General features: G+C 59.9%; 1 protein-coding gene across 7 annotated transcripts in view; it reads left to right on the top strand.

The window, feature by feature from the left end:
- The window catches only part of SCUBE1 (signal peptide, CUB domain and EGF like domain containing 1), a 145,582-nt gene extending 134,062 nt beyond the window's left edge, over nucleotides 1-11,520 (top strand). For 6 of the 7 annotated variants that reach the window (XM_037848437.1, XM_037848440.1, XM_037848439.1 and 3 more), the window contains 7 exons: nucleotides 1,532-1,693; nucleotides 3,061-3,228; nucleotides 4,949-5,110; nucleotides 6,772-6,969; nucleotides 8,391-8,543; nucleotides 8,861-8,940; nucleotides 9,944-11,520. In XM_037848437.1, the coding sequence (XP_037704365.1) occupies nucleotides 1,532-1,693; nucleotides 3,061-3,228; nucleotides 4,949-5,110; nucleotides 6,772-6,969; nucleotides 8,391-8,543; nucleotides 8,861-8,940; nucleotides 9,944-10,096 (1,076 nt within the window). In that variant the 3' untranslated portion in view covers nucleotides 10,097-11,520. The remainder of the gene's footprint in view (nucleotides 1-1,531; nucleotides 1,694-3,060; nucleotides 3,229-4,948; nucleotides 5,111-6,771; nucleotides 6,970-8,390; nucleotides 8,544-8,860; nucleotides 8,941-9,943) is intronic. The other variant, XM_037848438.1, reaches the window with a different exon arrangement.
- Nucleotides 11,521-16,071: the final 4,551 nt, after the last annotated feature.

Here is a 16,071-nt window from a genome sequence, read left to right on the forward strand (position 1 = left end):
CCCTGGGGGGGCTCAGGAGGGAGGGGTCCGAGAGAGCCCTCAGAGAGAACAGGAGCACCCAGTCAGAGCTGCCAGGAAAGAGATGCCCTGCACACATCCTTTCATGGGCGCCTTGATCCTAAGGATGATGGGGATGGGGAGGACAGGACAGGGCGGAGGGTTGCAGGAACCAGAGCAGGCACCCCCACCTCCAGCCCGGGGAGGGGGTTGCTTCGAGAAGGCTCCCAGTCAAGGAGACACGTGCACTGTCACCAAGGGGTGACAGGAGTCAGGGAGGCAGAATCAGGGTAGAGGAGGGGCAGGCAGAGCGGATCCTTCTGTGCACAAGGCCCAGGGGCCACAGAGGAGGGACGCGCGGGGCTAACACGAAGTGGGAGGCCAGGCTGACAGCAGGAGCTGGGGCCTGGCGGCCCTCGGGCGGGAGGGGAGAGCCTGGAGGCAGGACAGCCAGCCAGGGCCTGGGTGAGCGAGGCTGGTGGCTTGCCCAGCTCCTGGGGCTGGCACTGGACAGGGGGACAATGTAGGGGTTTGAAACGGTGAGTGGACAGCACCTGGGGCAAGGTGGGGGTAAACTGGGGCAGGGGGAGGTCCTGGTTCTCACGGAGTCTCACTGCAGCTGAGTGTCGCTGCCCCTCGGCCCTTTAAGGGGACAGAGCAGGAGATCTCTGCATGTGTAGATGTACGCACATAGACCCACACGCGTCTGTACTATTTCTGTAACTGCATGTGTGTGTGTGTCTGTGATAAAACCACAAGTTCACACCAAAATGCCCCGTTCCAGTTCATTACCTCAGGGCTCATTCAAACCATTGCCCTTTCCATGTTTGCGCCCTTGAGAAACTTGGCTCCCTTTCTCCTTAATTCGCTTACTCAGTTTCCTCATTTGCTCAGTCAGTTTACTTACTTACACGTGAGTTTAATTTGCTCGTGTAACCCGTCTCCTAACTGCCCTGGCTTTCTCCGCAGCCCACCATCCCCACACCCTCCCACTTCAGGACCCCTATCCTCAACTGCCAGGCCCCTGCCCACCCCCACCCCCACATCCTCGGGTGCTAACTCCACCATACAAGGGAGGAAAGGGGGCGAGGGGGGCCTGGTTGTGGATGAAATGGCCACATGCCATCCAGGTGGAGACATTCAGGAGGCAGTTTGGTGAACAGGCCCAAGAGGCCAGGCCCGGAGGCCGGGAGGTGGGCGCTGCCCGGGTCTGGCCTCACCAGAGAGAACCAAGGTCCAGGCCAAGCCGAAGGCACTCAGGCATTTACAAGAGGGCTGAGGCAGCGGGGTCTGCAGGGGACCCTGAGGAGGAGCAGCCAAGAGGGGGAAGAGGCCAGCCAGGCCTCGAGGGTCCTCCCGGATGGCTGCCACCTGGTTCCTAAGCCGGCTCTTCTGGGTTGGGTCTGGGGTCCATCTGTGCCCTCTGAGCCACAAGGGGTAGCTCTGTGCCCCCTCTGGCTGGAGAGCCTGGGCTTCAGGCCTGCACCCAGGAGCCAAAAGTGCCCACAACCACCCTGCCCCTCTGCCCCTGCAGTGACCTGCGGGCCTGGCACCTACTTCAGCGGCGAGCTCGGCCAGTGTGTGCCCTGCACCCCGGGGACCTACCAGGACGTGGAAGGCCAGCTCAGCTGTGCTCCATGCCCCAGCAGCGATGGGTTCGGCCTGGCTGGTGCCCGCAACGTATCCGAGTGTGGAGGCAAGTGTGGGTGCACCCTGGCAGGGGCGGGCCAGGGGCAGGGCCTCCTCTTGTCTCCCCCAGGCTCCCACAGCAAAAGCCTGGATGCCACATGGGACTGCAAGACGTGACGTTCTGTAAAGCTCTTTGCCATTTCCAGAGCATTTCAGTTTCATTGCGATTGCTGCTTGCAAATAAATACAGTGTAGACTCCAAAGCCCTCCACATGCTCGTTGACAGAGTCAACAAGCACTTTACTGTGTTCACAGTGCTTTTAAAATCTGCACTATGCAGTTTAGAGAGAACTTGCAGTTTATGAATACATAGCATGCAGGTCAACACATATCACATAATGGAGGTACATAAGTGCTCTACAGTTGACCAATTCACGTTCTATACAGCCCTCTGTCCTCATCAAAATGCTTTCTGGAGTGGGCCAGATACTGGGGCAGGAACTTGGCCGTACACAAAGAACTTTACAGTTTGCCCTCTTGAAGGTTTGGAAAGCCTGATTTCCATTCACCAAGCACAGTTTGGTTTGCAAGGAGCTTTTCCACTTACTCTCTGCTTAGCCTCGCCCGTGAAATGGGCCATGTCCTCCCTTCCTGGGCCCTTGCAGGAGTCACCCAGGAGGGCAGCTGGGGAAAGGTGCTGCATCCTGGGATGTCCGGGCAGCTGCAAGCGGGGGGAGTGGGTCCTGAGAGCAGTGGAGGCCCCTGCAGTGTCTGCCCTCCAGCTCCTCCAGGGACAGGCGAGCCTGGAGCCCAGCCCTGCGCCTCCGGGCTGGCCGGCTGCCCTCTGGCCTGGCCCTGAAGGAGTGTGGCCTCCGCCCCAGGGAGGACTCGGGACTGCTGGAGAGCACAGCATGACCGCTGGGTTGGAAGCCGAGAAATCTGGGTTCTGGGCTGAGAGGGCACCAAAGCTGCCCTCACCCAATGCCGGGGTGCCCTGTGCCCCTGGCTTGTTGCCAGAGTGTTAGAACATTTTCCCTGCCTTGGCCCAGCCCTGCAGCCTTCTCCAGCCAGGCCTCACAGCCCCAATGCTCATGTAAGGGCTCCTGGGAAGGCCTGGCCATCAGGAGAGTGCCCCTGAGATCCATGTCCATCCTCCAGGTCTCGGGGGGACTGCCGTCCCCAGCTCAGCAGGCCATGCCCACTTACTCTCCAACCCACAGCTCTTCTGGGCCCGGGCCATACAGTGAGCCCCTGGCAACATCGGACTAGGGGCCAGCCTCCCGCCACCCCAGCCTCAGTGGTCCCCCTGGCCTTTGCTGCCCCTGTACCTTTTCCAGGGCTGGGCGGGGCCGTGAGCAGTGCCCGGGGCCACCCACAGCCTCAGCCACGGCCCTGCCCCTCCTGCTGGCCTGAGCCAGCACCTTTGACTTCCAGGCCAGTGCTCTCCAGGCTTCTTCTCGGCCGACGGCTTCAAGCCCTGCCAGGCCTGCCCCATGGGCACCTACCAGCCAGAGCCTGGGCGCACCGGCTGCTTCCCCTGCGGAGGAGGGCTGCTCACCAAGCACGAGGCCGCCACCGCCTTCCAGGACTGTGAGACCAAAGGTGAGCACAACCCGCCCCTCCCGGCCTGCTCACACCAGCTCCCTAAAGACCCCTCGTCCCCCCACGTGGCTGCCTCCAAAGGGCGTCAGCGACTGGCCCTGAGCCACAGATGAGGACAGGGACCACAGGGAACCTGCCCCGAAGGGCCCCGGCACCGAGGAGCAGCAGGCGGGAGCGTGGGGGGAGAGAACCGGGGCAGGGAAAGGACCAAGCACGGTGCTTGGGTGGGGGAGCTGCTCAGGTTTGTTGGAGCAGGGCTGGGGGGGCGAGGGTTTGTGAGAGGAGCACAAGTGAAGGGAGGGAAGCACTGAGTCAGGGTGGCCATCCCCCATCCCCCTTCTGTCTCCAGTCCACTCGCTCGCCCCCTCCCCTCCTGGTTGCTCCTTCCCCTCCTCTTTCCCAATCCCCACCCCATCCCCTGCCTCACTGTCAGCTTAGGGCCCTGCTGACCACCTGAAGAGGTCTTCCCAGCTCCCCCAGGCCCCTGCCCCACCGCCCCAACCCCATCTCTGTGGATCTCTCTGCAAATACTTCCGTGAGCGCGTGAACTGCTCTTTACTCCCCTGTCCTTAAAAGCAACCCCCACCACGCACTACTCCCCCACCAGCAGCTCCTGCACGTTCTTTTCCATTCACCTCCGACCTCGGCGAAGGTGAAGAACCTGGGTCTGTCCTGCTGCCTCCACTCCCTCTCCTCCCGTTCTCACATGAGCCCCCTGCACTCAGATGGCCCCCACTGCTCCCCAGAAATGGCTCCCATTAAGGCGGCTCAGAAGCCTAAGTTGCTAAAGCCAAAATTTCTGCTCAGTCCACGTCTGAGCCTGGAACCCTCTCGGCTTCCAGAATGTGGCCCTCCTGCTTGGCCCTGCAGCCCCCCAGCTGCTGCTTGCCAGTCTCCTTTGCTGGTTCCCCTCGTCCCCTCGCCCTCTGGAATCTAGACAAGTGCACCTGGCCACCTCTTCTGCTGGCGACCCCACACCGCTTCCTCCACCCAGCCTCTCCCTGGACTCCATACTCGCCCACCTGCCAGCTCAGCAGCTCCACGCGGCCTCTAGCAAGCACCGCAGCCCCCACCTGCCCAGCCCGCACCTCAGCCCCCCACGGCCTGGCCCCCACTTCCCAGGGGCCCCAGCCACCAGCTGCCTAGGCCAAACCTCAGAGTTCCTGACTCCCTCCCTCACAACTGGCCAGCTCCAGATGCCAGCAACTTCTCACCCCTCTCTGATGCCCAGTCCTCACCCAGCCGTGCCCTCCACCATTCTCCCCAGGGCCTCGGGCCTCCTCTCTGGCCTCACAGGCCACCTCAGTGCTCCTCAGACTGACCAGCCCCACCCCTTGTGCTCGCCCAGAGCTGGTGCTGTGCACTGCCTCCCCCACCCCCAGCCTGCAGCCAGTTCCCACCCTCCCCAGGTCTCCCCACCCGTCTCCTTAGAGGCCTGTGAGCTCCCTCTTCAGAAGCCCACCCAGCCTCCCATCCATCACCATCTAACCTGACGGACTTGAATGTGCAAGGGGGCAGGACACAGCCCCTTTCACTCCCTGCTGAATCCCACCACGTACAGCACTTTGTTCATTTTACACACTCCTGCTTCTGGGAGGGACGAGGGATGAGGGTAGGAGGGTCAGCTGATTCAAGGACTGGGGTGGGGGCAGGAGGCCTCTGGGGAAGGCCTTGAGCCCCTGCTGAGGCCCCCCACCCACCCCCACATTGCCCCCCACAGTGCATTGCTCCCCCGGCCACCACTACAACAGCAGCACCCATCGCTGCATCCGCTGCCCCATCGGCACCTACCAGCCCGAGTTCGGCCAGAACCACTGTGTCACCTGCCCAGGCAACACCAGCACCGACTTTGACGGCTCCACCAATGTCACACACTGCAAAAGTGGGTGCTGCTCCTTCCCGGGGCCAGGGTTGGGGGGCAGGTGGGGCATTGGGCGCCCTCTGATCTCGCATCGTGGCTGAGAGGGGACTGTTAGCTCCTCCCTGCTCTGTCACACCACTCAGCGGGTGCCCCGGGGCACCCCACACCCCTGAGCCTGATGACACAGGGTCCCCTGGGGCCTAACCCCAGAAGGGGCAGCTCCTGCCTCAGCTCCTCCCACCCACCCATCAATCAGTTCCATTCGTTCACCAGCATTGCCCAGGCCTTGGGCCTGGCCAGGCCACGTTCTAGCATCTGGTCGACCAGAGAAGGGAGCCAGGGCCTGTCCGGGGTCAGTGGGGGAGGCCTGTGGGGGATTCTGCTGAGAGCAGGGTCCCCTGGCTCATGAAGACTGGGCCACCAGACAGACACAAGCAGGCAAGCCAAAGCAGCGGGAAGCGGTGGACAAGTGAGCACAAGCACACAAAGGGAAGAGGAAAGTAAGATCAATTTTTTATGTTTATAAGAAGCTGAGTTTAGCCAAAGAAAATCTGGGTAACATAAGATAATTTTGGAAGTGAATAATATCCCCTGTCCCCGTTTAGCAAGTCATTTAGGCATGCCAAAGCAGATACTAACTATAGTGCATATTTTAAGTATTTTTAACTGATTTTTCAGAATTCTGTGGGGCATATTTTCTGGGGTTTTGTTTTTGTTGTTATTTTTGTTTCTTTGTTTTTCATCTTTCTCCTAATTACTTTTCAGCCAGCTGTTCCTTTCCTGGGCCGCCAGTAATGTCGGGAATGGCCTAAATTAGGTCCAAGAAAAGGGGATTCCATCTGAGAGGGGGCAGCACGCCCTCTGCCCAGGGCTGTCTCTTTTCCGTGTTCCTGGGGCAGAAGAGCAGGTGGATGGCAGAGCTCGGCAGAGAGAGGGTTTTCAGTGTCCCTATAAGTTAAAGAGGGGAAGCGAGGTGGGTGGAAAGCTTCTGGAATGCTAAAGGTGGAAATGAAATGTTTCCCAGAAACTTTGAAGTGAGAAGAGGATTTTAAAAGGAAAATTTAGGGGGAAGGGATTACGTATATTTATTTCAGTTCTCTTTGGCAGAATGAAGGTGATTTCATTGACAAGTTTCAGGCTCAGAACCCTTCCAGCTCCCAAAAACGTCACATTTGGCCTCTTCGAGGCTGAAGGCTTAGTTAGAAAAAAGAGGAAAGGAAAGCGGTTATCGTTTTCCTGGCTGTGTTGCTGGTCTGTCTGTCTTTGCCCTGTCCCTCCCTGAGCCTTCCTGGCAGACGCTCAGCAAACGTTGAGTAAACGAGCCAACACGTGAAGAGATGGAGGGAAGTGGGAAGTTGGGGTCCACATGGGTTTTCACACTTGAGACTAGAGACTCGCCTTCAAGGAGGTGAAGCTGGGGCAGGCCTGGGGGGCTGAGGGCCCGAGAGGACCTGCTGGGGGTTGCTGAGCCTCTGAGGACAAATGGCACACAGGGTGGGCCTGTACCCCCAAGAAGACAAGCTGCCTGCCCAGAGTCACACAGCCCCTCAGGGTACCCAGGGCAGGGTCCCAGAGGGAGGAACGGCCCGGGGCCTCGCAGGCTCTTGTGGGAGGACCCGGTAGAGGCCAGGGCCCCTGGCCGTCCAGCCTGGCTGACCAGTCCTGGGCCTCCGTGCCCACAGACCAGCACTGTGGCGGTGAGCTCGGCGACTACACGGGCTACATCGAGTCCCCCAACTATCCCGGTGACTACCCAGCCAACGCTGAGTGCGTCTGGCAGATCGCACCTCCTCCCAAGCGCAGAATCCTCATCGTGGTCCCCGAGATCTTCCTGCCCATTGAGGACGAGTGCGGCGACGTCCTGGTCATGAGGAAGAGTGGTACGTGCCAGGGCGGGGGCAGAAGCAGACGTCACCCCCATGCCCAGTCTACCCCCTCAGCCTGGCCCAGGGAGAGGTCAGGGCCCGGGGCACCCGGGAGGCAGGGGCTTAACCCCGGCTGCACTCTTCTCGAGGTGCTGAGCTCTGCAGAGCTCTATGGAAAGGTCCTGAGGGCCTTTCCAGGTCCTGCCATTTGCAGAGCTCCCTTCCCACCATTTCCTGTCCTGCCATCCAGAGTGAGTCCCCACTGCCAGGCTTGGGGGGACAAGGGGCCAGCCCACCCTCATCAACCTGATGCCCAGGGTTGGCAGCCTGAGCATCATGGGACTGCGGGCAAGACCCTTCCCCTCCTGGGGCCCCAGACTCAGGCTCGTCACCCCCTGGGGGAGCACTGTGAGGCCCCAGGGGAGTGACAGGATAGGGAGGGTGGAGCAGAGGCCTCGAGCCTTCGGCAGGGGGTGGCAAGCAACAGCAGGGGTGAGCCCGGGGGGCAGGGCAGCGAGAAAGCTGGGGAAGCCCCAAGTTCCCACATTGCACTCAGCCTTCTCAGGCTGGGCACCCCTGCTGCCATGGGGCCGCAGGGCCCGTAGGGAGCAAGCTCCAGGTCAGAACACCTGGGAGGAAAGAAGGAGCGGGCCCACAGCACTCGAAGACGCGCCTGGAAGGCCTCGGCTGGGTCCCCGGACGGCCAGGGTGGGAGGCTCCCTTCCCCACCCTCCGTCGTCATGCTCAGTCGCAGCTGCAGTGGGTGCGTCTGACCTGTGCAGCTGGTGGGCACCCGTGGGAGACTGAGGCAGGAGGGGCAGGATACCTGCCTGGGACCACACGGCCCAGCCGCCCCCAGCATCCTCCCCGCCACTGACTGTCTCGGGGGACCAGCCTCTCCCACAGAGGGGGCTCCTTGGGAAGGCTCCCCAGGGAGGCTCTCCCCCTTGGTCACCCACTCATGGCAAGAGCAGACCGGCCACCAGGGCCTGCCCGGATCTGACCCTCCAGCCCCAGCCCCTCTGTGCTGGCTCGTCCCCTGCCCCCTCTCGGAGCTTGGCACCGGCCACGCCTGTGTGCTCAGGACAGGCACGGGCACCCTCCCCGAGGGGCAGCTGGCAGGAGGGAGTCAGGACAAGCCAAGCGAGGGGAGCTGTGATAAGGGTTCAGCAGAGCAGAGCGGGAACCTGGGAGGGTGTGGATGGAGCAGCCGGGGAGGCTCCCTGGAGGTGGGAGCACAGAAAAGGGTCTCAGAGGATGGGGAGGAACTGGGTGGAGGTGGGGAAAGCACTGCAGGCAGAGGGGACAAGTGCAGAGACGAGAGCCTGGAGCGTCTGGGGGAACAGAGTGTGGCGGGTGCCCGGGTGGCTGCCTGGGTGGAGAGGCAGCAGCCAGGGGTCCGCAGGGGGCTCAGCAAGCCGGGGCGTCCTCCACAGCCTCCCCCACGTCTGTCACCACCTATGAGACCTGCCAGACCTACGAGAGGCCCATCGCCTTCACCTCCCGCTCCCGGAAGCTCTGGATCCAGTTCAAATCCAACGAAGGCAACAGTGGCAAAGGATTCCAAGTGCCCTACGTCACCTATGACGGTAAAGGGGCCCACGTCGGGGCGGGGGCAGACCCGGGGGGGACCTGAGGGGCTGGAGCAGGCCAGGGCACGGGTACGGGGTGGTCCAGCCGAGACAGCGATTCATGATGTCTGCGGGCTTCAGGATTCCCAAGGTTAAAGAAGGCTTTCCTCGATAGCCAGAGGAGGTCCCATGGCACACACGTGGGTGGAGGGGACCCCAGTCCCGAGGCGCATCAGTGCTGAGAGGGGCAGGGGGTAGAGGCTGAAGGTGACAGGGAGGAGGGCGGGCTCTCAAGGCTTCCATTTTCCTTTCTTCCCTGCTGACGGGTTTCCCAGAGGATTACCAGCAATTAATAGAAGATATTGTTCGGGATGGCCGGTTATACGCCTCGGAAAACCACCAGGAAATTTTGAAAGTGAGTTTCTTTAATGGAAGGGGGATCTGTAACCCTGGGATAGTAGCCTTGTGGTGAGCCAGAAAAGCGAGGAAAGGAGAGTGGTGACCTGGAGTCCAGGAGGCCCCGGGCGGGACGGCTTCCGGCTCATCCTCCCTTCCGGACCCAAACTCTGAGACCAGCACTCAGGGAGGGGGGTGCAGCTCAGCACCTAGCGACGTGTCGTTGGGCAGGTTCCTTAGTTGCTCCCGGCCTTGTTTTCCTTGAAGTCAGTGGAATCCACCCACTGCTGCTGCTGCCCGGAGCTGCTCGGCTCTTGGATCGGGACCCCCTCATCATCCCGCCATGGCCTTGGGGGCTGAGCCTCTTGGGGGGCCTCCCTGGCCAGGCTCTGGGCACTCCCCAGGAGCTGCTGCATGGGCTGCTCAGGCCACTGCCGTCTCCCATCTGCTCCTTGGGGCTGTCCTCAAGGCAGCCCACGCTGCCCCAGTCTGGAGGGGAGGATGCTGAGGCCCAGCGAGGGCACCTGCCCATCAGGGCCAGGGCGTGCTGCGTCTGTCCTCCGCAGGCCGCTCAAGCAGGGTGCTGCCGCCCCCCTCCCGGCAGACCTGTGAGCCGGGCACTTTTCTCTCGTCTTCTTCATCCCAGCCCCAGAGGAGGGTCATCATCCCTCCGTCCTCATGGCATGGAAACAGCAGCGTGTCCTCCCGTGGGGCAGGAGCTGGAGTAGGTGGTGGCACTACAATTTTGAACCTGGGTCTGCCACGCGAAAAGGCCTATACTCAGGGCCTCTGTGGTTCTCAAACTTATTTTCCCTCTGGCCATAGAACCCTTTTTTAACAAAATACAATTGGAACACCAACAGTGAAAACCAGTAAGACCCGTCTTGGCAGAGGGTCTGCAGACTCCTGAAACCACCAGCCAGCCCACCACTCCCTTCCCCAACCTCGCAGACTCCCGCACACCCCTCCAGGCCCCAGGGCCAGGCACCCCAGCTCACCCCCAGCCTCGCCGCCTCTTGCAGGACAAGAAGCTGATCCAGGCCCTCTTCGACGTGCTCGCGCACCCCCAGAACTACTTCAAGTACACAGCCCAGGAGTCCAAGGAGATGTTCCCACGGTCCTTCATCAAACTGCTGCGCTCCAAAGTGTCCCGATTCCTGCGGCCCTACAAATAACTCTCCAGGAGCCACCCTGCCCAGGGGGACCCGGCTATACCGAGGGGGCCAGGGTGGGGGGGCTCCCTGCCCGGGGTTTCCTGCCCTGTGCTGTGGAAGCTGAGAGGTGGCTCCATGGGGCAGCCGGCCTCCTGGTTGCCTTGGGAAGTGGCCGTGGCACCTGCCCTTCAGGAAAGGCTGACCCCCTGGGGGGCCGAGACGTGCCCGGGTGGAGGCCCCACCCCACCACCCCTGCAAAAACCACCGCTAAGAACGTATCCCCTGCTCTCTGCCTGCTGATCCCCAGCGCCTGGGGGACCGCCGGGGCTGACGCAGGGCCCTGAGCGAGCATCTGGACCCGGGAGTGCAGTGAACTGGGCCGACGGCTCAGGAGGGAGAGGAAGGCGGCTCCGGGAGGCTCAGGTCCACATCGCCAAGCGGACAGGGAGCCAGGGCCGCGGGGGGTCTGTCCGAGGGTGCCGTCTGGCCATGAGCACTGGGCACGGAGGCCACGCCGCCTGGCTCTAAAGGATTCTGTGATGGGACGAAAGAAGCTGCTAGGGGAGGAGATAGTAGGTTTGTGCTTTTCCTGATAGAGCATCTAATTAAGTACTATATATATATATATAAATATATATCCTTCTATTTGTGGGTACTTTAGAAAATTACCTTTAGTAACTGTAAATATCAACCTCAGTCCCACCCCTTCTGCAAGCCAGTCAGCATCACACCCATGGCCGGCATCCCTGATGGTTAAACGGCTTCTCCAAGTGCTTGCACCCTCCATCTTTGTGGGATGGGAGCCTGCAGCTTCCCTCAGACACTCTTGAGCTCAGATTCTTTGGGAATTGAGCTCTGATTCTTTGCTGGGGTGTGGCTTGGTCCCAGTCCCCTCGCTCGCAGCGTCCCCACCCCCAGATGGGACAGGGTAGGGTCAGTTTCTCCTGGGGCCTTTCCTAGGGGCTGGGGCCTTGGAACAAACCACCGATGGGGCCCTGTGTTCTGACCCCGATGCAAGCACCTTAGGGTCCACATTGAGCCTGCACGTCCCGGAGAAGCCAGGCCTTTCCTAGCGCATGGAGGCTGTACCACAGGGCCTTGAAGCAGCTGGCCCCCTTTATTCTACAGATGAGGACAGCAACCCAGAGAGGGCAGGCAGCTGGCCCAGGGTCACACAGCAGGTCTCCAGGGAGGAGCCACAGCCAGTAGTTGGGAGGCCAGGGAGCCTGGTGGTCTCCCTGCTGCCCCATGCCACCTCCCTCCCAGAGCTACCTTTTCACCCTTAAATAAGAGAATCTGGAGATCTGACCAAGTTAGCCCATGTCCTGCTCAGCCCGACCAGTGCCCGGGATGGAGTTAGCTGAGAGGCCTGGGGTCTTCCTGGTTTTTGAGGCCTTGCTGGAAACAGCCTGTATTTTCAAGTAAAACAAATATGAAAATTCCAAGGAGCCAGAAGAATTTTTAAATGAACTCACCTCATCTGCTCCAAGTCGCCTCTGGCTGTTTGTTCCTTCTTGCCCTCAGATTCAGGCTGGCCAGTTAGAAATGACCACGGGGATGAAACCTTGAGGATGATGAAGGCCGAGGCGAGTGGAGAGGTTCCTGGAGATTCGGGGCTAGGTGAAAAGGCAGGAAATGGCACATTTCACCATCCACACTAGGGCTCAGAACTCGGGGTTCCTCGCCATTACTCAGCAGCCAAGCTGCCGGCAACCACCAGCTCTGCTGAAGTGGAGAGCCTCTGCCCTTGGCGGCAGGTCAGCGCCAGCTTACGAGCCCTGCACCGGCCACGCTCTCGCCCACTGGTCAGTCCATACCGGCCAGCCTGAGTTTCCAGAATGAGGCCTGCCTTGTCTTCAGCAAGCCATTAGGAACTGGAGATATGCATGCTCCAGAATGAGCAGAAAATGCTTGACCCTTGTGGAGCTCTTTCTCCTGTTCCTTGAGGTGGTCTCTACCCGTTGCCACCCACTTACCCACTAACCCACCGCCCTGCCCTTTCCATGGCAGTCCCCTCCCCGCCACAGCTGTCGCCATGTTAAGTACCCCTCCTGGCTCATGGTCAGGCCCTTCTGGAGCCCACACCCCTCAGGAGGGTGCGGCAGCCAGCAGCCGGGCCTGCCAGCCTCCTGAGCGGTCCCCATTAACCCCCCGGTAAAACCACCTCCCGGGCCCTCTGGGTAATGTGGTCCAGGGGCGGGGTCCGTCCAGGATCTCCACATCAGCTCTGGCTGGGGGGCTTGGAGCACCCCCCTCCACCCCCCACCCTCCCCCACGAAACCCAAAGCTGTCCCTGATCCTCTGGGTCCTGGTGGCCGTGGGGAGGTGTCCCTGGACCACAAGCCCGTTACTCCAAGTTTCCACGTTGGCACTGGCAGTAGCTTGACTGACAGGAGGGCAGCCCTTGCACCTGGTTAAAAAGGGAAGTGGCGAGAAACGGGGTGGCCAAGCAAAGACACGACGTTGCCACAAGACCATCCCAAGCTGCCGTTCCATGGAAGAATCAGGATCTGTGAAAAGAAGACAGGAAGGGCACTGAGGCAGAGGGGCTGCAGGGGTCTCCTATGGTCTGAGGAGCTGCAGCTGCACCGCACATGGCACCTCTCGAGGAAAGGAGCACAGAGTAAGCTTCTGGAAGCCAAAGCCTTGCCAGTTGGCCAGGACTGAACGAAGGTGTCAAGGTCTCTTGGTCCCGATCCTCTTGGCTCTGAGCCACAGTGCGACATGGCACCCGGGGGCTGTGGGAGGGCCGCTGCTGGGAGAGGCAGAAACCCCGGATTCCTCAGCACGTTTCCGGGGGCCAGGGGAGCCGACGGGATCCCATCGAGGGCTGTAAGCTGCCTTTCCCTCCGCCTTCCCGTCACCTGCCAGCCCTCTTCCCGAGAAAGGGAAAGAGTCTCCCCAGGTTTCGTCTCCCCTGGGCTGGTTTCTTTCTCCAGCTCTCACCTGTGTCAGAATCTTCCCCCTTCGGGTCCTCTGTCTGGTCTGGAAGCCACCAAGCTTGCCTCGGGTCCCCCCCGCCTCTCCCCCTCACCCCAAGGCAGGTGACATTTGCCGGTGGGGTCACCACTTTTTTCCCAAACTCTGGCTCCCCAGCGAGACAATCGTTCCCAGCTCCACCCCCACCTCCGTGGTGACAGGACTTTCACTGCTGCCATCTGTTGATTTATGACAACCAAGTAAAGTAGAACCGAAGTTTTGGCCAGAAACTCACCAGAGACCTGGAAGCCCTGAGAGAAAACACCCCCAGCCCTCATGAAGCAGTTTTCCTCTTCTTTCTTTAGTGCTGGGCTCCTCCCCTGAGAGCTGCAGCTTTGGCAGCTGCGGCCTTTTTCACAAAGAGAGGCCCTGGACCCTGTCGGGAGACCTGAGGCCCTCCCTCCTAAGTGCTTAATTGTTATTTGGGGGGGTTGGAGCTTTATTCCAGCCCCTCCACCACCCTCTGCAGAAAAACAAGATACCCAAATAAATTGGGCCTCTTAGCAGACATCCTGGTTCCTCCTGTGTGCCAGGCTCCTGGGAGGGCGGGGCCCGTGCCCTACCCGCACAGAGGCCGCAGCAGGGGCTCATGTCAGAGAGACACAGGGGGCTGTGCTCAGCATTCTCTGCCAATGGGCGGGCTCAGGGGGGCCTTCCCTCCAGCCCCGTCTCAGGATCCCTGGGGGCCAAGGGCACCCCAGAGCCCACGGGGCAGGCAGTAGGAACAGGGCACAGCCGGGGTTACCGATTCACGTTTCAAGGAGGATGCCCCTGAAGACGCTGCAGACACTCGGCCTCACAGGCAGCTGCCCCTTCCCCACTGGCAAAGAGAGTGGCTCGCCCTTGCCCACTGGACGCACCTGGTGCACAGGAAGCTGGGCTCCTTTCTTTTCACCCAGGGCCCCTGCTCTTTGACCTCCTCAACTCCTTTCGTGGAGTTTGGTCAACTTGGTAACTGCGTCTTGTATCGAGGCCCTGTATCTTACGTTACCAAAGATGCCCACAGTGGCAGCTCAGCCCAAGTGACAGCAGCCAAAGGCAAAAGGACTTGGTGTCTGAGTAGTGCCCACAGCTCACTTTCTCCGTGGCTACCTCTGCCGTGGCAGCACCCCAGATCACCTGCCCACCCCAGAACGGGTCTGAGCGCATCCTGTGTGCTGGGCCCAGGGCTGGGTTTGCCTCACCGTCCTGCCTTGCTTCCTGGACACGGGCGTGGCACAGCCCTCTCTGCCCAGACGGGCCTGTGGCGCAGGACGCCTGGTTTCTCTGAGGCTGCCCCCGCCCAGGGCACACCACACTGGCCTGGGCCCCCGGAGGGACCCTTGGAAATTGGCTCAGCAGGAGGAAACGAAAGACGATGGACAGCTAAGGCTCATGCAGTGCCTCCTGTGTGCCAGGCTCCAGGCTCAACCCTTTACACACACTCAAAATCCTCCCAACCCTGTCAGGAGGTGGGGTCACCCCCCTTTTTCAGGTATGGAAAGTGAGGCTCGGGCCAGGTGACATGCCCAAGGCAAATAATCACTCCTGGAGTTGGGAGCCAGACCTGAGCTCATCTAATTCCAAGGAAGGAAGCGTCTCTTTGTGAAATGTTGACTGATCTGTATTTTCAGATTGGGCAGCCCTGGCGGTGAGGAGTCCAGGAACAGGACGTGAGGACAGAGAGGAGTGGGCTAGGGGGGACTGGGGAGTGACCACAGTGACCCTCCCGCCCTCCTTGGCAAGCACTGAAAGCGCCTTCGGAGGAAGGACAGCTTCTACCTTCTCCACTGGGGGACAAAGTACTTACTGTTCAAGCCCAAAACTCCCCTGTAAGCCAAAGCCAGAGCCCCTGCGTCCAGCCTGGCGTGAGTGTGGAATGCCCCCGTGCCCGGGGGGCTGCAGCCCTCACTCCTTCCCGTGTCCGTCAGCAAGTGGTGCCATGAAAAGTAGGAAAAAGAGTGCTGGCGGATCGCTGGTACTCTGTGTTCAGTCCAGAGGTCATGTAGAGCTGCAGGTAAACTTACTCCTTAAACAACCCGAGCAGAGCATCGAGATGTCCGCAGGCCCTCCAGGGGTCGGGTGGGGTGGGGGCACCAGACAGGGTCCTGCTGGGCCCCGTGGCTGTACTGTCCAGGCGCTTTGGCAGTAACTGCCCACGAGAGTGACAATATCAACACAACCATGCTTTTCTTTTAGTTGCCTCTGATACTCGAAGCTTTGTTTGCGCCATCACATTCCCACATATGCATGTAATTAAATATTTGTGAAAATCGCTTTAATAATAAACAAAAAATGAAACTAAATATTACTCCTATCTCTTATTCATCAGAGACCACGCCTGGGGGGAGAAAAAGGTAACCGGAATCCAGGAGAAATAAAAAAATTCCATGAGTGTAGTAAGAGCTGAAAGTAAAGGAGCTGCAGTAAATTTCTGACAAGCAGAGCAGTGAGTTTGAGGGTTGCGTGTGAAGTAGTGGAAGAGCATCCAAATTCAGGGAACTGCCACGTTCTTAAACGAGCTGCCGGGAAGGAAAATTCCTGTGTCTCAGATCCCAGCGCTCCTCCTGACCACGCTATGCAGTGAGAGTCTCCTCAACACCCGGGGCTTAATCTAGGACTCCTGTTCATGGTGGGCCTCAGGATCGGGGGCTCTGAAAGGTAGAAGACAATGCAGTGAGGGCATGTGTGTGTGTGTGTGCGTGTGTGCATGTGCACACTCCTGTGTGCCTTGCTCAGGGAATGTGACCCAGGGCTTTCATCAGATTCTCAAAGAAATTTGGAACCCCAGAAAGGCCACTCCTCTCCTCAGCAGTCTGACCCTTTGGCATCATACCCTCAATGAAAAAAAACAATTTTATAAAGTATTAATAATTCACATCAGCGACAGGGTGAATGGCAGGTCATTTCTTTAACACCAAGTTTAAATCTCTAATGAGAACACGACATCTGAGCCCAGAACATACTGGACATTTTTACCAGTTTCTACCAAAGCTTCCAAGAACACAGGATTGAGAGATGAAACAGCCAGGGAAGGA

Source organism: Choloepus didactylus, chromosome 8 (assembly GCF_015220235.1).
Source record: "Choloepus didactylus isolate mChoDid1 chromosome 8, mChoDid1.pri, whole genome shotgun sequence".
Lineage (NCBI taxonomy): Eukaryota > Metazoa > Chordata > Mammalia > Pilosa > Megalonychidae > Choloepus > Choloepus didactylus.